The sequence below is a fragment of the Glycine soja genome, chromosome 17 (assembly GCF_004193775.1).
Source record: "Glycine soja cultivar W05 chromosome 17, ASM419377v2, whole genome shotgun sequence".
Classification (NCBI taxonomy): domain Eukaryota; kingdom Viridiplantae; phylum Streptophyta; class Magnoliopsida; order Fabales; family Fabaceae; genus Glycine; species Glycine soja.
In genome coordinates this window covers 7,329,388-7,353,451 of record NC_041018.1, presented here as the reverse complement: position 1 = coordinate 7,353,451, position 24,064 = coordinate 7,329,388, and the positions used below count along the sequence as shown (strand labels likewise).

Sequence of the window (24,064 nt, the reverse complement as noted above, 5' to 3'; positions counted from 1 at the left end):
ACGTGGGAAATGGATGTTGAATCTAGCTTCTCACAAATTGCTCATCTCTTTGATGGGGAGAGTTATGACCTTTGGAAGGTGAAAATATAGTCTTTTTATTTTTGAGATGTTGTGGAAGAGGATTATGAAGTGTCTTCGTCGCCTGAAAATCCCACCATGGTCCAAATAAAGCATCACAAGGAGAAAAAAATCAAGAAGGCGAAGGCAAAGGCATGCCTATTTGCTGATATTTCTTATTTGATCTTCACCAGGATCATGAATTCACCCAAAGAAATTTGGGATTATGAAGAGTATGAAGGGAATGAGCACGTTTGTGGCATGCAAGTGCTAAACCTGATGAGGGAATTTGAGATGCAAAAGATAAAGAAATTCAAGACAATTAAAGGATACTCGGACAGATTGTTTGGCATCGCTAACAAGGTTAGATTGCTACGCACTACATTTGCAAATTCCAATTGTTGAAAAAATGTTGGTTATATGAGACATCAATAACCACTTTGGAGATTACAAAGGATTTGTCCAAGATCTCGTTGACAGAGGTGATACATGTCTTGCAAGCTCAAGATCAGAGAAGATTGATGAGGGAAGAATCAAAAGTTGAAAGAGTTTTACCTGTCAAGCACTAGAATGCGATCGAATACAAGAAAAACAAGAACTTTGATGGAAAGGGATCAAGTTCAACATTAACCAATGCAAAAGGAAATTGGAAGAAATCTTATCCGCGTTGCCAACACTGCAGAAAGAAAGGACATCCTCTATTTAGATGTTGCAAAAAACCTGATGTTAAGTGCAGTGAGTGCAATCAAATGGGACATGAGACTGTTATTTGAAAAAATAGGAAACAACCACACAGTGAAGCTGCAAAGGCTACTAGTTTGGAGTAGCAGTACTTGTTTGTTGCTACATGTTTCTCTAGTATTGAATCAAGTCAAAATGATTTATTGATAATGGTTGTATTAACCACATGACAAATAACAAGGATTTATTCAAGGAACTAAGCACATTAAAAGTTTGAGTTGGAGATGGAAAGTTCATCATTATGAATGGAAAGGGAACTGCAACAATCTCAACCAACAGATGTACAAAACTCATTTTTGATGTGTTGTATGTTCCTGAAATTGATCAAAATTTGTTGAGTGTTGGACAACTAGTTCAGAAAAGTTATAAAGTGTTGTTCGAAAATAAAATTTGTTTGATTAAAGATGCGAAAGACAGTGATATTCTCAAAGTATAAATGAGATGAAAAAGCTTTGCTTTAAATCCATTGGAGGAGGAATAAATTATTTTTTCAATAAAAGAGAATATGATTGGATTGTCTCACAAAAGGCATAAAGCTGAAGAAAAACAAACAAATTCTAAAATAGCAGCTCCTAAGTCTCAAAGTAGTTCAACTAAAGAAAAATTTGTAATTATTTCACAAGAGCATACAAACAAGAAGATACACTCGAGAGAGAATGATGAAAAAATTGAGCAAAATGAGAAGTGTTTAAAGTCTTTGACTAAGAACCTGAAAGCTAAAAATGCCAAGACTCGATCACATGTGAAGGAAGCAATAGTTTTTCAACAATGTAAATCAACAAGTTGAATTTTTGAAGATAGGAGTTTACAGCCTCCAAGGCAAGGATGAGTGTTGTTGAATGTGCCTTAGATGCTATTAAGACAATTTTGATTTTTAATTTAAATTAGTTAGTGTGTTGTTAGTGAATAAGTCAGTTTCAAATTTTAGATTAGCTTCTCATCTTATGTTTGAATTATCGGTAGGTAATGGCAGTTCCTAAAATAATGGAACATCATCTTTTAATCAGTTATTCAAATGTATTTAAATATGACGTTTATTCAATAAAAAAAAATGTGTCATCTATTCCAAATAAAACTCATGTTTTTTTTCTATTATTTTTTCTTTTCTCCTACATTTTTTCTCAAATTAAAACCAACAACATTAATTAATTTATAATGCTTTTTTTTTTTGTTACATTTATATTTCAGCAAAGTGAAAGTTCTTACAAACCAAACTTTAGATCCAATAGCCAACATGAACCCTCCAATAACTAACATGCATCAGCCAAATTGATCCAAATACATAAAATATGGTTTTAAAAATCATCATCAGGTTGGCAGCAAGATGTTACTCCTGACGTGCTTGGCCGAAAATGTAATTGAAGTTTGTTAATCTGAGTGGTGCCCTCTTTGATGGTGAAAGTGGTGGTGTTGATACAGCTTCTCCTCCTGCATTAGTTTTTTCTAGCTGCCTTCTAAGTTCTTTGCAAACCTCATCTACCATGTCAAGAAATTCTTTTACTGTAATAAACAGTTGAAAGGGGTTCGATATGTTATCTTTGGAACCTCCTGTTAGATAATACTCATTGGTTTTCTTCAGCAGTTCCATGACCATTTCTTGTTCCTCTCTCACCACCTTAGGCTCCACTTCACATTCCTCTGGAAACCCTTTCATTACCTTAATAAATCCACCCCTCTCACTGTTGCCAAAGCATGTTATAATCTGTCGAATTTTAGTAACATAAGCATTGGGAATAGAGTACATACTAGAGAAATTCTGATGCTCAATGCTTGCTGCTTTCTTTACTTCACATAACTCGTCCCTTAGACCTCCTAACACTAGATACTCTTTAACTTCCTCTTTTTGTACCCGGTTATCTGAATGTGGTTCATTGGTGTTGCTTGTTTCACCAGTGCTACTGTTAAGGTTGTGCTTTTGATTACTAGCTTGTTGTCTTGCTTCAAACTGAGCTACCGGCTCAATAATAAAGTGAAGCAAACTAGTAGTCTTCCCATATGTGCTTTTACATGAGAGAGCTTTTCAAGAGCACTTAAGTTGAAACCATGAGCATTGCCTCTTGAAGTTCCAACATTCATTGGGTTTCCAGCTTTGAGAATGGCCTTAAGGAATTTCAAAAGCAGACTACTAGTCTTCATCTCATTACAACCCATTTCAAGAGTTTTGAGGTGTTCTTTAAGCTGAATAACTTCGCAACCGTAACTCGATCTTATAAGCAATGCTTTTAAATGAATGAATGCTGTTGGAACTGCTCTCAGGATGCTGTTGGAACTGCTCTCAAGAGTTTTTAGGTGTTCTTTAAGCTGAATAACTTCGCAACCGTAACTCGATCTTATAAGCAATGCTTTTAAATGAATGAATGCTGTTGGAACTGCTCTCAGGATGTGATAGAGGAATGACTCAGCATCAACAAGTTTATCCGGATTATCACTGAATTGCATGATTTTGGCTTCTTCTTGGGTAGGAGCTATTTTAGCGAGTTTTTCAAGTGTCTCAGCACTGAGTATGTTCTTGGCCAACATGGAGTGCATCACGGATTTCCTTGCAAGACATTGCAAGAGATCTTAGCACAGTTGCAATGTTTTGGGATTTTCGAGGGTCCAGAATGAATAATTGAGTTGGTGTGTTGGAGTTGGACTTGGCTGTAGTTGAAAGACACCTATTTTTTTCATGGCTTTGATTGTTACTTGAATATCCAAAGAGTGTTTCCATGAGTTCATAATCAAACCCGTGGATGAAGTTGGAAAAAAGAAAGTCACAAATTGTGAAGTTGACAATGCAGTAAAGATAAAGAAAATCTAGCAAAATAAGTGGGGTTTAAAGTCAAAGTCAAGGAAGATTTACCAGAATGAGCGATCACTGATCTGATCCCACACTGTTGAATGACCTACATTAGCTACAACCTTACCCAATATAGAGGCTTCAGCCTTGTTTGGTTAGCAACATTCCCTCTTGAGCTCTCCCCTACCATACCCTTCGTGGTGTTTTTTAATGTTTGCTTTTTCTTTAGGGTGTAATGGTGGTTTTAAAAATGAAATGAAAACATTGGCCTTTGGTGGTGACACTACACCTACACTATTCATGATAGGAGATGAAAACAAAGGTGGTGCTTTTGGAATTTCATTCTTAGAGTGGAAGGTGGTGGTGGAGGAGGAGGAGGTATAGTTTTATTCTCAAGAATCATTGGTGAAGTTTGTGGTGGTATCAAGGATGTTGAAACTGGGTAAGGCACAGAAGATACTTATGATAGTGTCTTAACTAGATTCTCATGATCAATCAAACCTGACCCTAGAATTTCACAAGGCAGTGGAACTGTAACATCCTGAGGCTTAATTCGTTTGGATCTCTGGACCATTATATCTGTTCCCTTTTCTTCATCGTCTTCATAACTAGGATTGTATCTTCCATTTGGAAATCTAGTTTTGAATTGCCCACCTTCTGTTTCCATCATATACAGAATATCAATCCCATTTTCTTCAACAAGTAATCCTTTCATATTGCCACCAACTTTCTTTATATCCTCATTGTTCAATCCTGCTTCTCTAAGAAAACTTGTTGCAACTATGTACCGATGGTGGTATCGAGCAAGAACAAATTTTTGGAAGTAAAAAAATGTCACAGCAAAAAGTAACATAGTGGCTGCAGTAGCTGTCGCTGTTATTACAATTGTTTGACTTGGGGCTGACATTGATAGGATTGGAGGTTGAATGATTCAAGTAATTTGTGGTGGACCTTTTGGTGATCAAAGGCAAGAGACATATCAACAATGGATAGTAGGTTGAAACATTATAGAGAAAGAACAAAAAGTAGTTCGAAAATAGAATAAGACCGGTTGGTTGACAAAAAAAAAAAAACACATGATGGTAAAATTTAAAAGAAATGAACATGGTATGTTGTAGAATTTTGTAAATTTTCAACATGTCTAACTAAAAACTAGGGAGAAATTGTTAGGAGGAATAATTTCTCCTAAGTAGGACCGCTGATAATTTCAATGTGACAGTTGTCATAGGTAAGCTTTGTATTAATCTCTTTCTAAGGGCCTATGCCATGTCAACAGGGGCATAAATTGTATCACAAATGTCAATTCATAATTGATGCCCAATGTGATCATACATGAGTCAAGACAATTTTTTGATGGTGGAGTATAAGAGTATCTTTAATGTCTAATCTTGAGTAAAAATTTTAAGCTCAAGATCCGATTTTCATTAGATCTCTCAATAAAAAAGTTGAACAAATCTCATGGGAATGGATTATTATACAAGAACCCTATGAAGATCATCTGCATATTATTAGAAAAAATAATTTTTTTTACTCTCTCCCTAACAACAAAGCGCTGGAGACTCAGAAGGAAAACAAACCAAAAAAATCGGACAGAAGGAGATGAAGAATAAGAAAGCAAAATAAACAGACAAAAAATAGACAGGGGGGGAGGGGGGTTGCAGCGGAGTTTCGAAAGGGGGGTTGCCGTGGAGGAAAAGGGGAAGGAGACCTTGGCAAGGAGGAAGAAGAAAGAAAAAAGATGCACCGTATGAGATGAAGAGACGAAGGAGGAAAAAAAACCAAAGAAGTAGCATTGAAGAAAGAAATAAAACAATAAATTATATTTAATTTATTAATATTTAAAAGTGAAATCCATGTCAAATCTACTAAAAGTTATCTAAAATTTCAAAATAAGATCTACTACTAAGAAAATAAATGATAAACATCTTAAATCTTATGTGATGATATGGGATTTATCAAAAAGTGATCTCAATTTGGAATATACTATTAAAGATACTCTAATTGTTCCTTTGTTTGATTATGATGAGTATGGGTGTAACGGTTGAACTGTACCAGCTCGAGATCTATTGCCATTGGTAATTAGGTACAAAATTGATTACCTTTCTGTTGGTATAATATAATGCTTCTTTGAATGATAATATTTGGTGTGCTTTGTTAGTCAGAATGACGCCGGTTCTGAAAATATTAACTAGGAAGGTAACAATATTGCAGCAGCTGCTGCATTGGGTGATAAGCTTTTGAAGGGCTTTGAGTGCTACTTATTTGTTGCACTGACGGTCGGTTGTGCTCACAGAGATTCGATTGAAAACGCGCATCTTCAGGGTACTGCCCCGAGTCCTTTTTGTTAGGTTGCAAAATAGTACTATATTAATGAAAATGCCATTAAATTTGGAGTCACTTGTGAGCTTCTGAGCGGCAAGATTATTTAAAATCAGGTAGCAAAGTAATAATGGGAATTGATTAATAACTCAAGCCTAGCTCTTCTGCTCTTGGGTGCAATGAAAAGTTATGGCCTTTTTAAGAATAAGAAAGAACAAAAATAGTACAAGGAAAACTTTCCCACTACCCCTTTTTCTTAAACAAATCGAAGGATTAAAAAAAAAACTGAAAGGAAAAATGAGGGGGGAAGGAGAGCGTTGATCATCAAATTATATCATCTTCCTGGTGATTTTTCCTAAACTTTAAAGAGTGACTCCATTATTGTTACAATTGTTTTTAATGTTGAGTATGGTATGGCAAGGACATGCTCTAGTTTAGTTTATCATCAATTATTTTTATATTTCAGAGACAAGAAAAGCTCAAATAAAACCAAAATGCAAAACAAATAAAACAAAACGAGGTATTTATGTAAAAAATATAAATGTTGGTCAAAATAACGCCCTATTTTATAAATTTTGATAAATTTCCTCTGTACATAAGCAAGATCAGTAGACAAACAAGATGCCAAAAAATTAGTGACTCTGACATTAGCTTTCTCGTTCCTAAGGTAAGGTGTAGATTGGTAAACAAATGCAAAATACACTACATGCTTTGATTTGAACACTAGTGTAGGCAAAATTGGAGACATAGCACACTACTACTACTCAATCTCTGATCACAATCTAGCCTTCTTCGTGGATAATGGTGAGAGTAATGATGGTGATGGATCGCATGGAAGAGACAATAGTGAGCATGTTGCAGTTAGAGGTGGACTGCAATCAATTGACCTCATTCTTTTGTGAGATATTTTCTCACCTTCCTTCACTTTCCCTTTCATGATGAAATCTTTTAAGCGTCTTACATCTGACAATTTGACTGGCTTCAACAGAAAATCCTCTGCTCCTTCCTCCAGGCACCTGCCAAATTAGTAGGAATGAACTGTTAAGAAACATGCCTAGAAGAAACACTCATTACCAAATAGAAGCACACATTATTGCTAGGTGGAGAAGATGATGTCATGTTTTAATAAAATTTGATAAATTACCAATAGTTTTATATCACCAAAAGCGCTTAATATAACAATACAAATGCATATAATTTTTGGGAGAATGGCAAGTTTTGTTCACTTATTAGAACTCTTTACACATGATTGACAACGAAACAGAACATCAAAGAATTTATGACAGAAACCTTCTTAACTTCGGTTAAGGATTTTGGCTATGTTTTGTTGAGGGAGGACTTTTTTGGGAAATTTTGATAAGAAATTTGGTTACTATTTAATATTTGCAAAGCACAATAATACACAAAACACTCCACGCTTGTCTCCCTCATCCCTCGTATGATTTATGATGGGTTAGTTGCTTCCTGCATGATTAGTATTAATCATGGCATACCCAATCAAGGTACCAGCCTATGCCCGAGTGGCTATCAAAGATTTCTAAGGAACAATACACTCTTGACTTTCATATTATGATTATTTATCATTTCAATATTTCGGATCTACACAGGAGTTTATTTTCTGATGTTGTAACAGATAGGTACACGTTGTAACTATTTCGGCCAGAATAAGGCTTAAATTAGAAAAACAAATGGAATTCAGCTTATGCACAGGATTCATCAATCATATCCAAATCCGCATATTATTCAGATTGTGTATGCAATATGATGGTAGATCTCGACTTTCATGAGACATTTGATGCTTTATCTAGTCAGTTAACTAGTCACTTAATAAACACGATCAACAAACACCATCCAAATTGTAAATGTTACCAAAATTAAGAAATTGTTTCAAGAGTTCATAATAAAACCATTGTTCTTCGTAAAATTCCATTAGATTCAATAAGTGTAAACTAATCAAGAGCATACCTATCAATTCGGGTCAAAACATTCTCCGATGACATGATCACCACCGGAATCTCTCTAAACACAGAAGACTCCTGCTGAAAATCAACACAGGTATAAAATTAAGAATCAACTTCCAGTACACCAATTAAAAAGCAACTTCAAACCCAACCCAAAAGGCAGAAAAACACACTAGACCTCTGTGCCCAACTAATTAATTCGGCAAGCTCAATAACACAAACACTAGAACTTATCAACCCTAGCCAAAACAGAAAAAGAAATACTCACTATCCTAATATCACTAACGCCCTTAAAAGGATAAAAACAAAAATCAAATACACTACTACACACCTTGATTTTCTTGAGTAATTCATATCCTGTCATCCCCGGCATGGAATAATCCGTCATTATGAGATTAACCTTAACACTCTGTAACCACAACCAATCAAACAAACAACTACATAAGCACCAAATTCAACAACCAACATCCAAACAAAAGCCAATAACCCAAAAGCAGAATTCACTTACATCAAACCCAAGAGAACCGTTCTCTCCCTCCAACCCAAGATACTGAAGAGCGCGCGTTCCACTCTCCACAACCGTCACTGAAAAACAAACACACACACACAACACTTCAGAACCAATCTCAATTTTCCCAAACAAATTCACAGACAGGTGAATCGCAACACCGGGTTACCTTTGCAGGAAGAAATCTTCAGCAACCGTTCGATCACCTTGCGATCAACGAGGCTGTCATCGACGGCGAGAACGTGAAGTTCTGGCGCACCGGAAGGGGACTCCGCAAGCATTTCCGTTATGCTCTGCCGGAAAATATCGCCGGTAATAGCCATGAGAATGAGAACTCTATCACACAAAGTGAGTTAGTTATCTTATGAGAATAGAAAGTACACAACAGAACACAAGTAGATGGAAGTGGAAAATGGTGGGTTTTATTTAGATGGGAAAGGGAGAGAGAAGGAAGGACGCGTAATAAATAATAAATGGTGAGATGAAAAGTAAAGGGTTAAAGAAAATAATAAAGGCGATAGATTCGGAGGATCCAAATCTGAGAGATCTTTGCAAATCCATGACAAGCGATTATGCCACCTCCACTTGTCTCTTCTCACGTCAATATCAAAACCTTACTTTTATTATTACGTATTTGTTTTCATTATTAAATTAATTAAATAGATAGTAACGTTGGTCACGGTCAGAGGAGGCCAAACGTATCTCGCTTGGGGCCAGTGTCCCTGTTCTTGCCGCGGCTTCGCAATGCCGGTTTTGACTTGGCAATGCCACTTTATTTTATTTATTTTTTACAAATTAAATATATTTTTATAAGAGAATTTTATTGAAGCTGATTTTTTTCCATACAAATTAAAGACAGGTATTAAAAATTTATAATAATTTATCTATTTGGTTAATCAATTAAGTTAAACTCCATCACTTATTTGAGCTGATTAATAAAGAGTTTTATTATTGTTCTTATTGTTAAGTCCTACCTTAAAGAAAGAAAATCCAATTCTTAAATATTGAAATGTGAAAGTGTAATTTTAAGTCTAGTATGATTATATGGATTATATAATAATCCATATTTGGATCGGGTTATTTGGCATCTAAGTTAATCGATCTCACATCGGCTAAAAGTAATCCCACATTAAAATATATAAGTGAGAGATAATTCTCACCCCTTAAATTAACTTTTGGGGTTGAGTTAAACTTGTCATATTATTCATTCTAAGAGACCCAATAAAAATCTAATGATACATAACTCATGTGTTTCAAATACACAAACATGAAAAATCTTGAAGTAATAAGATTGATCGAGATACACAACTTCTTAGTCTCGAGTACATAAACATAAAAAGACCTAAAGTAACGAGGATAATCAACATTTGATTGAAAAATACAATTATAGACTTTTATAAACAAAATATTATTATAGAAAGAAATTATTTTTCTCAATATTTAACATAATTATATTTTTATTTAAAATTTAAAATTACTGCTTAAATTATAACAATATTGAATTAGTTGATAGATATAATAATCAGTACCTAATGATGCCACTTGTTTGAAAGTTCAGCAACTCTAGACGGGGGAGAAAAATAAGAAAAGAGGTTGAACGGTCTTTTTCGATCTTCAATTCTTGGTTTGATTTTGGGTGGGGCTTAATTGCACTGTTAGGATTGGAATTAAGGTGGAAACTGGGAAGAAATGGATAAATGAAGGACGCTGGGAATATTTTGTGATTTTGCTTAGTCAATGCATGTTAAACGCTAGATTTTTCGTCTTTTTTCCCTTTTTCCTTTTCGTACATGGAGTCTGTCTTTAGGAAAGAGATGAGGAAAGGAGAAAAAAATAATTAAATTAAAGCATTTTATAAATCGAATCACGCGTGTCTTACTCTTGACAAACCGGTTGAAATGTTGAATTTCCGATATGAAAATGAATTTTAGGTTTCTTTAGTATTAGTTAAATAATACTTTTTTTTAACAAAAGTTAGATAATACTTTTAATATCACGAGATATGTTAAGTGCCTACAAAATTCTCTGGTGTTATAGTCTTTCTAAATTATAAAGTTGGATTTTTAAAATCTTATCTAAAGTTCTCGTATTTTTTTCTTAATCTTTCGATTTTTTTAGAAGAAAAATATTTTGATTGATATAAAATTCAGTAATAAAATCTTATTTTTAATTGTTTTCGTCAAGGATGAAGTAAAAAAAAAAATCATGTTTTTAAAATGTAATACTACTATCTCCTTTAAATTTTACTCGGAATTTTAGTGTTGAGTGAAACCTTTAAAAAACAAATTATTGCATATCTTACAAATTTCAATTGTTATGTGACGGAAATATCATGTCAAAATACTGTAACGAAAATATTAATTTAAATTATAAGTAAATTGCACAGATAAAAAAAAGTACAACAAAATAACTTCAGAAGTAATTTTATAATAAAACTTTGGCCAATGTTTGCATACACAATACATCTTACATATATATTAAAGTATAGTTTAATTGATTATAAATCTATTAATATTATATTCAATTTCTATCAATAAAAAAATACATCTTACATATATAAAACACTTATTTTTGTAACATTAACCTTGTCATTAAAAATTATATTATCACATCATATTTTATTGTAAATAATATATTTGCAATTCAATAGTTTTATTTTATCCTTACAAGTTTAAAATATAATTTATATGATAATATGTTAACACATTTAATATATATATATATATATATATATATATATAAGAGATAAAATTAAAAAGAAAATTAAAGACATTGTGCTTCTGAATTAGATTACTGTTATGAACTTATGATAAACAATATTGTCCGTAAATCTTCTTAGTGCAAAAGAGTTAGATATTTGAATTTGAATCCTCTTTACGTGTAGACTTGCTTAGAAGGCCTCTTATTTATAACGGATGAGAATGTAATAAATTAGACCATAAAGACTTATAACTATAAAGATTTAGCAATTGTAACGTTTATATTAATATATTAATGTTTTATTGGTTTTGTAATAATTGACCTAGACAAATTCTTGAGCCGCGTCAAACTTATAAGATAAGACCATCGCATCAGTTTAAAAAACGAGTATAATAACTTCTTCAACAGTCAAATTATAAACCATTAATTCTTATGTAAAACTATAAGTATTTTTTATTGATAAAAATTAAAGACATAGATTTACAACATGTCAGAAGATCATATTTTTTATAATTAGACACAAATAAATATATATATTTTTTACATTAGTCAGATTTAAAGTTTTAAAATAAAAAATTAAACATGTTAGAAGATCATCCCACTTCATTGATGTTTTTAAATTATTATTTTTTTTAAAAATCACATTAAAATATTTAACGTCCTACTTTTATCATTATAACATTGTGCCAAAAATCACATTATACTTGTTTTTTTTAAAAGAACATGTAATATTTTTTTCATCTCTTAAAAACCCCATTCCTCTTTATTTCTCCAAATAATTTAAAAAATATATTCTTATTAATTTTAGTATATTTGACAGTTTTTTATTATCTCCATCCATATAACACATGGAGTAAAAGAATCAATGCATCACTTTTTTATATTCTTTCGTTTAGATTTTTAATAAAAATAATTAATAGTTGAAGGAAAACACTGGTATTTTAACAAGAATCATATACCGCAAATAAGATTTATCTTTGACCAAATGAATTGAAAACACTGGTAACCTTTTACTCAATACCAACAGAAAATCCAATAACAATATTCTAAAAATATAATTGAAACTAAAATTAATTTAAAATTATATTTGAATATTTTAAAAATATGTTTGAGAACAAAAATTTATCTAAAAAATCAATTTTAAAAACTAAGAGTTTAAATATTTTTACAAACACAATTTACAAAATTAAAGTTTAACTGAAATTTAAATTTATAAACTTCAATGTAATTATACATTCATTAAAGATATCTAACTCAAACAATTGATCGAATAAATTGTTACAAATCCTAAATATTTAAGTTAAATTTTTATAAGGATTTAATAACCACATGTTAACTTTATAAGGTAAGTTTACAAGATGAACTAATTAAAAATATTATTTACATGGATTTTAAAATTAATAAATTTATTATATATTATATATAATAATTTATAATTAAAGAAGAGTGTAAAAATTGTGTGTGTGTTTGATGTTATGAAGGCGGCGCAGCGGTATGGGAATGAGCGATGGCGTTAGTTATACTGTTATAGGACCGTACAGGATCATATCTTAGGATGATACGATGGCAGGTGGGCCCCACACTTGATATTCTCCCCTCTTTACGTCAAACCACAATCTAAATTGAATAATCACATAATCAAAGATACATTATCTCATTCATCCATTCATTTCCTTCATGGGATTCGCTGCCTTTTCATGCTCCATTCACCATGACATTTTTATTATTGTTGCCTCTTAAAGTACCCACCTATATTTTTTATACTTGTACAAGATTTGAAAGTCTCGGATTCTACACCTTTATTTATAAGATTTTCCATTTTTTTCCAATTACAACAGTGATATGATTCTCTTACACTGTTTTTGAGATTATTTTTTTTAGGAGAGGAAGTGAAAGAAATATTGTTTTTCTTTTGTCTGATTGATTTAAAAATAAGAATAAAGAAAATGTATATTTATAAAATACTATAAACATCCATAAATAAATATGCTTGTATGGTATTGGTAGTATTATGTAAGGTATTTTTTGTCCTTACAATTTAAAGGCTTGTCTCCTCTTTTCAGCTTTCTTTTGTTTAGGAAAGAAAAGAAAAAGAAAATGAGTAAAAACTAAAAAAAGTGACATGAATTATATTGATTGTTTGGTATAAGATCTTAGGGTGATAATTTGTAATTTGATGATTTTTTACTCCATTAATACAGTTGAATTAAATTCTGTTTAATTTTAAAATTGCAGTTGAATTCTCATTACAATTCAATCACATTTTAATTGAATTCCATTTAAATTAAAGTATAGTTATAAATATTAATTAAAAAATAATAAGTGTGATTTTAAACTTCTCAAATTTTATTATATATATATATATTTGTCAAAGTCAAAAGAATATGAGTTGATTGAGCATGCCTGAGTTATTGTAATCTGACATCTTTTTTATTCTCATAGGTAAAAAAAATTATTTATCTATTAAAATATTTATATACTAAAAATAAAATAAAATGAAACAATAGACAGAGTAAACACATTTTTAATATCTATATTTTAACACATTATTTTGGTTGAAAATCTCAATAATTTGAACATATAGCTTACATATGTAAGAAAATTGGCCAAAATTTTACTAATTAACAAAGAACATATAAAAATTGGAATATTAAAAATGTTACTGATATTTCTCAATAACATCGCAACAACTCATTCATTTTTTTAAGCATACTTTATTACAATGGAGAAAACCAAATAATTTTCAATGGCAAAACAAAATCAATCCAAATTCTTATAGATTTGATTTAGTTTGGTTAATTAAAATATTTCATAAGCCTAATTAAATCAAATCCAGACCTAAATAGATTTGAACTTTATTTTTATTTTATTTTGAAGTACGAGTCAACTACCTGGGCGGTGTCCTGGGAAAATCATAGAAATGGACATTATCTTAATCTCGTGAAAATCCACCTCAGTAACACACAAGGAAAAAGAAACTTCACGTATTCAATCATCTGCTCCTCGTCCAAAGCCATTTGTGTTTGCTTTTAATGGGAGAGGAGCGTAAATAAATTCCATAGTCTATTTTCCGGTAAAAAGGTATTTTGGGTAAATAAATTTGAAAAGGGAGTGCAATAGCAAAAAGAGAAGTAGAAATAGTAATTGTATATATTTTATGAGCTCAATTTGACCCATCAAGCTCATTGAGTTAGATCAAATAGACTAACTTTTTGGACCTAAATTTGAGAATCTGGTCCAACTTTAATTGTGGGTTGTTTGGGTCAAACCATCGATCGCTCTCAATTTGTGTCACTTCTACAATTTAGTGTAATTTATCTTTGAAATGAATATACTAGTTTATTATTAAGAGTTATGTTTGATTTATAAAAGAAAGGAAAATAAAAATAAATAGAAAAATTTGTTTTTGGATCATTTGGTAAGAAAGAAAACAAATGTATATATTTTATAATCTTTTTTTACGGCAATATTTTTATAGTGTTTTCCATTAAAAATTGGACGAATGATTATAATCCATGAAATCCACCTAGAAACTCTTCTTCCTTCGATTTTTTTTTTAAGTTTTCACCAAATAACTTAGTTTGTCATATATTAATAGATTTTTTTTTTCAATTATATATTTTTTTTATCCATAAAGCTTAATCTCAAAATCTTATTTAAACAGATTTGAAAAACAAATTATGAGAGACTTAAAAAATACTTGTATTGAACAAATTATAAAGATTGAAACTTTATTATAATTGATTTAGTTGTACTTAAAATATACTTTAAAAGCATAAGTCTACCATATGACATCTAATTAGGTGTATGAACTTAAATTTTTATAACAACAAAATAGACAGAAAAAATCAAGAGACGGAGAATTCAATTAAAAAGATCAGGAATTCAATTAAAGGAAAAAGATGTGAGACGCAATTGTAAATTTAGTAAAAATGTGAGACCGGCATAATAATTAAACCTATAATTAAAGTTCAATTTGTATGCACAATTGGCGTAACAATTTTTGTGTTTAATTAATTTTAAATTGTGTCAGAAATGATTTTTAAAATATTTATTATAAAAATAAACAAATTATTTTATACATTAATATATTATCTATTCATATAATAATACATTTTATTTATTTTTATATACGTTTTCTTCATGTATTCTCTTTCCTTACATAATATTTGTCTCAATTCCGAGAGTGATGAAGGGTTGTTACTTGGGATCTGTAGGGATGGACGAAGAATGAAATTGAAAAGTGAAAAGTAGAGATGGAAGAAGAAAAAGCAGCGGCATACTACGACGAGCTGAGCCGTAAGGGCGAGGGAGCCGCGAGGTTCAAGCAAGGTCTCGGCTTTTCCTCTTCCGCGCCAAACGACGACGTTCCAAAACCCTCCTCCTTCCTCTCCAAATTCGTCAAAGCCTCCTCCACTGCGCCTTCAAACTCTGAGAAGCAAGCGCAGCTTCAATCCATCCACCACAAGCTCAAGAAAAAGCCCTCTTCCGAGTCTAGGGTTTCGAGCAGCGATAGCGATAGAAGTAGAAGACGAAGCAGAGATAGATACAGGGAATCGCGGAGGCGAAGTAGGAGTAGAGAAAGACATCGGCATAGGGAGAGAGGGAGACGGAGGAGTAGAAGCGTTTCTCCTCGCAAGCAACGCAGGTCGGAGAAAGACGCGAACGATAGAGGGAAAGTGAGTGAAACGAAGAAGAGGAAGAATGCTGAGATTGATTATTACAAGCTAATTCCAGGTTATGACCGCATGGTACGTTAACACTTTAAAAATCTTTTTTTTTTTTTTTGGTTCCAGTGATTTGGGCAGATGAAATGATGTTTTAATGTTATGGCATAAAGCTAGTTTGTGTATGATTGATATGAGATTGAGGTGACTGTTTTAGAGGAATAAATTTAAACATAATGGATTGTGCTGAAGCTGCATTCTTTAGGGACTCAGTCACCATAATGCTGAATACTGGATTCATTATGCGTGATACTTTGATTTTTATATTTCAATTTGAATGAATGATTGCACCATGCCAAGCTAATTGTCTGAACGATGCAAGTAGTAGTGTCTTCAAGGTTGAAACCCTCTATAGGATCTCTAACTTGGTGACTTTACTCTTGAGGAAATGTTAGTGAGTAAGGTTTTGGAAGGAAAGGGAAGAAAGGATCAACTTTTCATTCATTTCTAATGAATATTCTCTATTTTCTAATTTGATAATATTTTAAAGAGAAATGTCAGCAACACGTTTTTTTCTAAACTCTCTTTACTATTGGCTGAAATTTGTGTGTCATGATTGATGATTCATGGACATCTGTTGTTGCTATTGTCTACAGTCATCTGCTGAAAGAGTCAAAGCCAAGATGAAGCTTCAGCTTTCTGAAACTGGTAAGGCAAAATATCTTCAGGGTATTTTCTCCATATGTTTTGAAGTAAATTACTTTTCTTGCTCTATGTAACACTGATATTAAGTGTTCTGAAAATCTTTTTTTGAGTGAACTAGTTTAAGAATGACCTTCAATAAATTATCATGTTAATCTACATGGAAAACTTAGTTTTTTTGGCTTGAATGTATTCCTTGCCTTCTCTGATCTTCTCGTAGTATATGATCATTTTATATTACAAACTGGTTTAGTTTGCTATTATCTAGTGGTATATATGAATGAGGCTAGGTATTATGAACCAAAATTTTAATATTTCATACTTGAAGTGTTGATATAAATTATAATTTATAAATATTTGCTTTCTAGCTTGCCAAATGAGATGATTTATACATATGGTAGTTATTTCTTTTCTCAGATTCTTAATACTTTTAAATGCAGCTGCACAGGATTCAGAAAAGGGTGAGGGCTGGGAGCGATTTGAGTTTAACAAGGATGCCCCTCTTGATGATGAAGAAGTTGAAGGTCAGACTTGTTTCTTAATGTTGTTATTCTAAATAGTAAATGTATTTGTCGGATTTCTTTACAGTTTGTACATATGATTCTTCAATTTAATCCTTTTTGTTGTTAATTCTTTTTTAAGGGTGTAAGACTGTAAGTACAATTTACTTTATTGCTGGCTGTTCTCCATTCTTGATAAAAGTTAGTAAAACATTATGACAGATATCATTTCTATCTAGACATTTTTTTGGGTCTCCCTGTGCTTCTCCTCAGTTCTCCTTTTTAATTTAATTAACACGGTTTTATATAGTGTGAATGTTTCATGCATTTTGTTAGTAGAAATTAAAGTAACATCTTTCTCAATATTGATTACTTATTGTATGCTTGTCAATCATTATACTTCTAGAGTATTTATTTGTGGTTTTATCAGTTTATACTTTTGCATCATTGAATGGTGGTCTTTCCTTCCAGCTATATTTGCTTGTAATTGGCAGTAAGTAGTGATGGATTTGGGTTGAACTTAATAGAATTGATTGTACAAGCCTTCCATCTGCAGTTGCTGAAGATGATGCGTCCTTAGTCAAGCACATTGGCCAAAGTTTCAGATTTTCTGCAGTTAAGGTATCTTCCTCATCTCTTATGTTCAAGAAGCCAATTTAGCTCCTTCTTGATGTACATGCCTGATCAATGTTTGGAATACTGAATCTCATATTGTTATGTAGGCAAGAAGGGAGGAACAAATACAAGCTGCTCATGAGGAAGCTATGTTTGGTGCTACAGCACTTCTGCCTCCCACCAGTACAGACAGTGAGCCTGAAAGGGATAATGAGAAGGAGACTGATAAAAAAGAACTGGTTACAAGCCTCTTAAGTGAAACAGTAAGCATTTTTCTATGCCACAGTGCACATGGATAATCATAACAAATAATTTAAGTAATCCCGCTATATTTGGTTTCAGGTGCTGGCCAAGCAAAATGGGTCTTGGCGTGATCGGGTTCGTCAAACTTAGAATTTGCACCCTTAAAGTTGATGCTGATAATAGAAAAGTTGGCTGAATGTTGAATGAAGTTGAGCTTTAACCATGTCTAAAGCATTCAATTTTGCGTTGCTCAGTCTGTATATGGTGTGAGATGGGCTTTAACCGTGTATACAACTTGTATCTGGTTCCTATGCAACTGGCATTATTTTCAAGCCTATAATCACTAGTGAGGTAGGCTATGTGTTACTGTTTATCATTTTTAGAGGGGGAAGCAGAGTGATGTGTGAAACGCCATTTGTCTTTTGTGTAATTCCAGTTTCATAGTTAAGTATTTAGAGGAAAAACTTGCAAATAGGATGATGCTATTCATCGCTGATCTTCACAGTTTTCATCATCTGATTACAGTTGGTCCCCTCTCATTTTTTTTGTACCTATCTAATTCGGTCACCATACATAGATGCGAGGTGATTTGACTTTTGGGATGTGTATTAAGCATGATCCTTGCCAATACGTGAAAAAGGGGGACAAGGGTTCATGTGTAGTTAAATATTGTGAGTTAGCAGGAAAGTTTTTCCCGTGATCCATGTTAGAAACAGTTTTCTTAAGAATTTCATTTCAGACTGTCTGATATCGGAACATTTAGGGCAGCAACTATTTGTTTTCATTTAAAGTGTTCGCTCTCTTTAGATTAAAGCATGCAAGTAATTCAAATTTTATTGAACATGTCAACATGGTATCAAATGTAGAAAATATGTAAACTTAGCTTAACTGCTTTTGGTTAATCACGTGACCTGAATGATATATCGTGATATGATGAGGTGCAGTTGGCTATGATCTAGTTAGACAATTTGTTTAGTTTATCATTTAGCAGAATAGCTGGCTCTATTAGCATTTTGTCATCACAATTATTTATACAGTATTTATGTATATTTTGTTTAATACTTGTATTTATATATATGTGCGTGTGTTGGAATCCGTGTTTTTTGCATACTAACTATTAAATTAAATTGATCAAACTCAATTTGAAAACCGGCAATTAGCCGCTTGTACAGCCATAAGATGGTTCCATAATGAAGAGAAACCGAAAAAAGTATCAGAGAATAAAACTGATGAATTTGGAAATTTTGGAATTTGGATGGTGAAGCTTAGGGTGTGTTTGGTTTTTCCCTGTTTTCAGTGAAAATGAAAACAGAAAATAATGATGAAAATGTGTTTGGTTGAATTTTTAAAAATATTTTTAATGAAAATATTTTGTCAAACGAATCAGAAAATGAAAACAAAAATCCTGTTTTTAGTGTTTTCAGATCTCATTCTGGGTAAAATAAAAACATGGTGATAAAAAAAGGTAATTTTAAATAAATTTTAAAATACAAAAGTCAATATATCATAAGTTTTTAATATTTTTATAGTCTGAAAATAAAAAATAAAAAATCAAATCAAACATATTTTTAAAATTTTAATTTTTTGAAAATAAAAATAATTTTTAAAAAATGAAAACAGGAAATAGAAAAGCAAATCAAACATTTCCTATGAGAAAAGTAATGCTGTAAAAAATACTGCGGTGATGAACAGTGATGACAACCATTTTTTGAATTTAGCAAATGAAAATAAAATGAAACATATGCCTATTATTGATCTGAATTAAATTACTTATAAATTAATATACTATACTTTTATTTTCTCGTTAAAAAAACCGTTACCAGAAAAACTATACTTTTATTTTCTTATTTTACACATTTGTTCACTCTAGACGAGTTAAAATTTTCTCTTTATATTTTTAAACATGGATTCATTCTTGAAGTAAAGAACATACGTTTCACTCTAAGCGCGTATGATATTGCTCTTTACTTCAAGAAAAACTGAAAAAGTAACGCGCGTATAACATCTTAAAGAATATACTATACACATTCTTCTCTGTTTTTCTTTTTTTCTTTTTTGAAAAGATTATCTTCTCTGTGGTTTTTGAAGTTTGTGTTAAATTAGTTAGTTTGATTTCAAAAAAAAAATTGATTCCCCCCCCCCCCCCCCCCCCCTCAAAAAAAGAAGATTCATAAAGAGTTCTACAAATATCAAACACAAAAAGATACAAAACAAGAACAACACACTGAACAAGAACAAAACATGATTTTCTCATTTTTAAATGCAACCTTGTATTTTTCCTTGTTACGTTGTGCTTGGTAGGAATGCTTTTAGGTGAAAAGCATATGATACAATACATGCAATAAGCCTATATCTATGGGCACAAACCATGTCCACCAACCCTTCGGCACCCTTTCTAAGTGGATTTTTAGTGTTGAGTTTGTTGGGCTCCCTTATGTGAAGTAAATGTCTATTTTATCTTACTTATTTAAGTGGAGATGAGACATATATACACATAGAGTAACTCATTTAAGGAAAAAAAAAGTTACAAATCATTGAGGGAAAAAGAAGGGAGAAAATCATTGTGATTTTTGCATATCCACCCGAGAGTATTCTTCAGATTATAACTGAGGATTCGTTCATCGTTGGATCGAACTGATTTTTGGATAGAAGGTTCTACACATGTGATACTTCAAATTTTTGGGTTGGATCGTCAAAAAGATATATGGAGAGAGATAAGTGTTTCGGATTCTCTACTTTATATTTTAGAATTTCATCTTCTTGTCTCTATTGTACAATTGAGGGTCTGTTTTGATTTGACTGTTTGTAATACATTTAGTGTATTTGTTAGAGGTTTTCTTGTATCTTCATTGATTATAGTGAAATTATTTCTTTGACCTGGACAACTCGTGGTTTTTACCCTTGCATTGAGGGATTTTCTACATTAAATAAATTGTGTCTCTATTTTCTTTGATTTCTATTTTGCGTTATATACTTTATTAGTGCTCCTCACATGTCTTTGCAAGTTTGGGAGAATTTATTTTCGATGTCTAATACTCTGTTATAGAGTTTGTTATTGTGTTGGCTTATTTCCCCATCAAAGTGGTATCAGAGCTCTTGGTTAAGGGGCTGTTTTTTCTACTTGCTTGAACGATGAAGGCAAATATGAAGGGTGATAGAGACAAGAGTAAATGCAAGTCCAAGTTTCGGTACAAGAATGTTGAGTGTTACTATTGTCATAGATAAGGGCATATCCAGAGGAATTGTTTTCTATGGAAAAAAGGAGAATAAAGACAAGAAGGGTAAACAAAAAGAGAAGGATCATGATGATGACCGTGTGACTACTGCTACCCGTGATGATCTTGTTATTCTCCATGACCCCGATTCGCTTAATTTGATATGATGACTAAAAGCATTACTAAGTGGGGAGTTTGAAGCTTGTTGTGAGATCATTGGTTTGGCGGTCACCTCCACATAGTTGTGAGAGGAAAATTTGTTGGATTTTTGGGCTCTCTGCCTATGTGGAGTAAATGTCCAAATGAGAAGGTTCATTTTGTCTCACTTATTTAAGTGGAGAGAGGTTTGAGAGTAACTCATTTGACGGGAAAAAACACTTACAAATCATTCAGAGAGAAAGGAGAGGAAAAATTATTGTAATTTTTGCATATCCACCAGAGCTTTTTTCAAATTGCAACTGCAGATTCATTCACCGTTGAATCGGACTGATTTTTTGACAAAAGGTTCTACACATGTAATATTTCAAATTGTTCTATTGAATTATGAAAAAAGATATTTGAAGAGAGACATAAGTGTTTTACATTTTCTGCTTTATATTTTGGGATTTCATCTTCTTGTGTCTATTGTACAAATTGAGGATCTGCTTTGATTGAACTGTTTGTAGCACGTTTAATGTACTTGTTGGAGGTTCTCTTGTATATTTATTGATTATAGTGAAGTTATTTCTTTGATTTTGATGACTCGTGGTTTTTACCCTTGCATTAAGGAGATTTTCACGTTAAACAAATTGTGTTTCTGCGTTCTTTAATTTTTATTTTATGTTCTATACTTCATTGGTACTCCTCCTTGTAAGTTTGAGAAAATTTATTTTCATTATCTATTACTATTTATATAATTTGTTATTGTGTTAGCTTATTTTTCATTAGTCACGGCTCACATGTTCAGGTAATAAAGTTGGTGCTCTGAGTCTACTCTTACCCAGTATCTTCGTCCATTGCAAACTCGCAATTTGCAAGCTCTATAACCCGCGTTCTCTCCCATTTGCAACGTAACGCTACTATAGATGCCCAATCGATGGCTTCGGCCCGAGGTACGTTCCCAGTTGATATTTCATCATTTTCCATATCCCTTTGTGGCATTTACCTTATTTCAGTTGTCGTCCTTTGTTGGTTTTCACTGGCCTTAATCTGGGTCTTAATTTTTATGCATGTTTATATTATAAGAGTTTTTGATTGTGTGCATGGATGCATTGTATTTGTAGGTATACCCACTGTTTGCAGCTCTTGGAATATGTGGTTTGCAGTTGGTTCGCAATATCTGCATCAACCCCGATGTCAGGTCACTGAGTCTCTATTTCTCTGCATTCCTGTGATTTCTATCTGTGGTAACTTTTAATCTCTAAAACGGTGGATTTGATTTTTCAATTTTTTTTGGTACTCCATAATCCATATAAACCAACGATACCGTACGATTTTTCTTTTCGGTTGGACTAAGCTTACCATTTGAATTATCAGCGTTTGGGGGATTTAAGAATACGGTTTTACTGCTATTAGTAAAAATTCTGACTTGTTACTTTGAAAATATATTACCCTAAAAGCTTGTTAGGTATTTGTTTGATGTCGGTTAATATTCAAATCTTATGACATATTTTGTTTAATGTAGTGATAAGTATGTCTGTATTATTTGTATTTGGAATTTAAAGGGACACTGAGAGACATTTGATTTTTGTTTCCATGTATTTCCCGCGAAAATGAAATAGGGTAAGCAAGGAAAAAAGAACCGCAGGAGTGCTGGAGAACTCTGCCGAGGGAGAAAAGTAGGCGGAGCATGTCCTGAGGAAGTTTGTACGCAACAAAGAGCCAGAAATTATGCCCTCCATCAATAGCTTCTTCGCTGACAAAAGTCGCAATTAAGTTGCTTTGAATAATCACAGGGCAATTGGAGAACAAGACATGTTGCTCACTTGCTCTGTTATGCTAAGAAATGTTTTTTATGCTTTAAAATAAAAAGTGATGATCTATCTTGTTAAACCATTTGTAGGGGAGAATAATAATCATATGAATCAACGATTGCTTCAGCTAAAGCAATAATTCATCTGCTTGTCGCAAGCATAGCATATGCATGCATGTCTAAACCCTGCATTAAGAGAAATTGATAATTTTGTTAGTGTTTTTGGTACTGTTTTGGTATCAACAATATAATTTAAATACATGATTAAGATTAAAATTAATTAAATCAATTTTGGTCACTCATATATAATTTATGAACAAGGTATTGATTATTTTCTTTTTGTTGTTTAATCTTAACACAAAATATTTTGATAATATGTAGCTGTCAAAATTACAATGATATTATCTAATCTCTCGTTTTATATATATATATATATAGAGAGTTGAAATAGGTTAGAAATAATACGATAATCTCACCAATTTTGAAATCATTTACTCTCTAGAAGTTTCCTATCAAATAATTAAATAACTTTTATCTCTCATTTTCCTCTTAATTTTTTCTGTACCAAACAAAATATTAAGATCTTTCACAAAGAAGAAATTTTAATGGAGAGAGGTAAGAAAAAGGAGGGGAGAGTTTTTTTTTATTATTATTAAACATTACCTATGCTTGAGAGTAGGAAAAGTAATTATTTTATTGCTTGGTCCAGAAAAGAAGGGAAGAGAATTTAAAAAATAATTTACTTTTGTATATCCTTATAATTTTAAATATAAAATCATAAGGATATTTTTTTTTAGTTGAATTGTTTTAAATCTTTTCCCCCTGGAATTAGATGAGGAAGAATTTTGCTTCCCCTTTCATTTACTTCCAACCAAATACTATTTTAGAGGTAAATATATTTATAGATATACGTGAATATCATGTTTCTCAATGCATTTGGTGCACCCGTGAATATAGGAAGGGTAAATTTAAAGGACACAAAAATACTTATTTGATGTTTGATTTTAGAATTATATTTTGAGTATTTTTAACATTGACTTTTTCTGCTAGTCCTTACAAGTATATTACAAAGACTTAAAAAAGTAAAGACCAAAATAAAAGAGAGA

General features: G+C 32.0%; 3 protein-coding genes and 1 pseudogene across 4 annotated transcripts; 2 read left to right on the top strand and 2 right to left on the bottom strand.

The window, feature by feature from the left end:
• Window positions 1–2,125: 2,125 nt before the first annotated feature.
• LOC114393526 (formin-like protein 8) lies at window positions 2,126–3,327 on the bottom strand. The gene is made up of 2 exons (XM_028354880.1): window positions 2,841–3,327; window positions 2,126–2,748 (listed from the first exon to the last, which is right to left on the bottom strand). Exons 1-2 carry the CDS (start codon window positions 3,325–3,327, stop codon window positions 2,126–2,128), a joined length of 1,110 nt encoding a protein of 369 aa, XP_028210681.1.
• Window positions 3,328–6,438: 3,111 nt separating this feature from the next.
• On the bottom strand, window positions 6,439–8,808 carry LOC114394116 (two-component response regulator ARR5-like). Of its 2 annotated transcripts, none has more exons than XM_028355692.1 (5): window positions 8,535–8,808; window positions 8,366–8,442; window positions 8,189–8,266; window positions 7,862–7,935; window positions 6,439–6,912 (listed from the first exon to the last, which is right to left on the bottom strand). In XM_028355692.1, the coding sequence occupies exons 1-5, from the start codon at window positions 8,686–8,688 to the stop codon at window positions 6,672–6,674; spliced, it is 624 nt and encodes a 207-aa protein (XP_028211493.1). In that variant the 5' UTR covers window positions 8,689–8,808; the 3' UTR covers window positions 6,439–6,671. The 2 variants fall into 2 exon arrangements, with proteins under 2 accessions (XP_028211493.1, XP_028211494.1); XM_028355693.1 differs by having other exon boundaries at window positions 7,862–7,932; window positions 8,535–8,806.
• A 6,411-nt stretch (window positions 8,809–15,219) lies between these two features.
• On the top strand, window positions 15,220–18,576 carry LOC114393921 (RNA-binding protein 25-like). The gene is made up of 6 exons (XM_028355425.1): window positions 15,220–15,816; window positions 16,389–16,440; window positions 16,875–16,958; window positions 17,491–17,555; window positions 17,657–17,812; window positions 17,892–18,576. The coding sequence occupies exons 1-6, from the start codon at window positions 15,322–15,324 to the stop codon at window positions 17,940–17,942; spliced, it is 903 nt and encodes a 300-aa protein (XP_028211226.1). The 5' UTR covers window positions 15,220–15,321; the 3' UTR covers window positions 17,943–18,576.
• Window positions 18,577–21,952: 3,376 nt separating this feature from the next.
• On the top strand, window positions 21,953–23,082 carry LOC114392247 (annotated as a pseudogene).
• Window positions 23,083–24,064: the final 982 nt, after the last annotated feature.

Coding starts and splice junctions, on each gene's coding strand:
- LOC114394116 (XM_028355692.1), bottom strand. CDS start 8,688: ATGGCTATTACCGGCGATATTTTCCGGCAGAGCATAACGGAAATGCTT. Junction 8,267..8,365: donor ACGGTTCTCTTGGGTTTGAT/GTAAGTGAATTC, acceptor TTGTGGTTACAG/AGTGTTAAGGTTAATCTCAT. Junction 7,936..8,188: donor AATTACTCAAGAAAATCAAG/GTGTGTAGTAGT, acceptor GTTGATTTTCAG/CAGGAGTCTTCTGTGTTTAG.
- LOC114393921 (XM_028355425.1), top strand. CDS start 15,322: ATGGAAGAAGAAAAAGCAGCGGCATACTACGACGAGCTGAGCCGTAAG. Junction 15,817..16,388: donor TTCCAGGTTATGACCGCATG/GTACGTTAACAC, acceptor TATTGTCTACAG/TCATCTGCTGAAAGAGTCAA. Junction 16,959..17,490: donor TGATGATGAAGAAGTTGAAG/GTCAGACTTGTT, acceptor TTCCATCTGCAG/TTGCTGAAGATGATGCGTCC.
- LOC114393526 (XM_028354880.1), bottom strand. CDS start 3,327: ATGCACTCCATGTTGGCCAAGAACATACTCAGTGCTGAGACACTTGAA. Junction 2,749..2,840: donor TTCAAGAGGCAATGCTCATG/GTTTCAACTTAA, acceptor TTGAGCCGGTAG/CTCAGTTTGAAGCAAGACAA.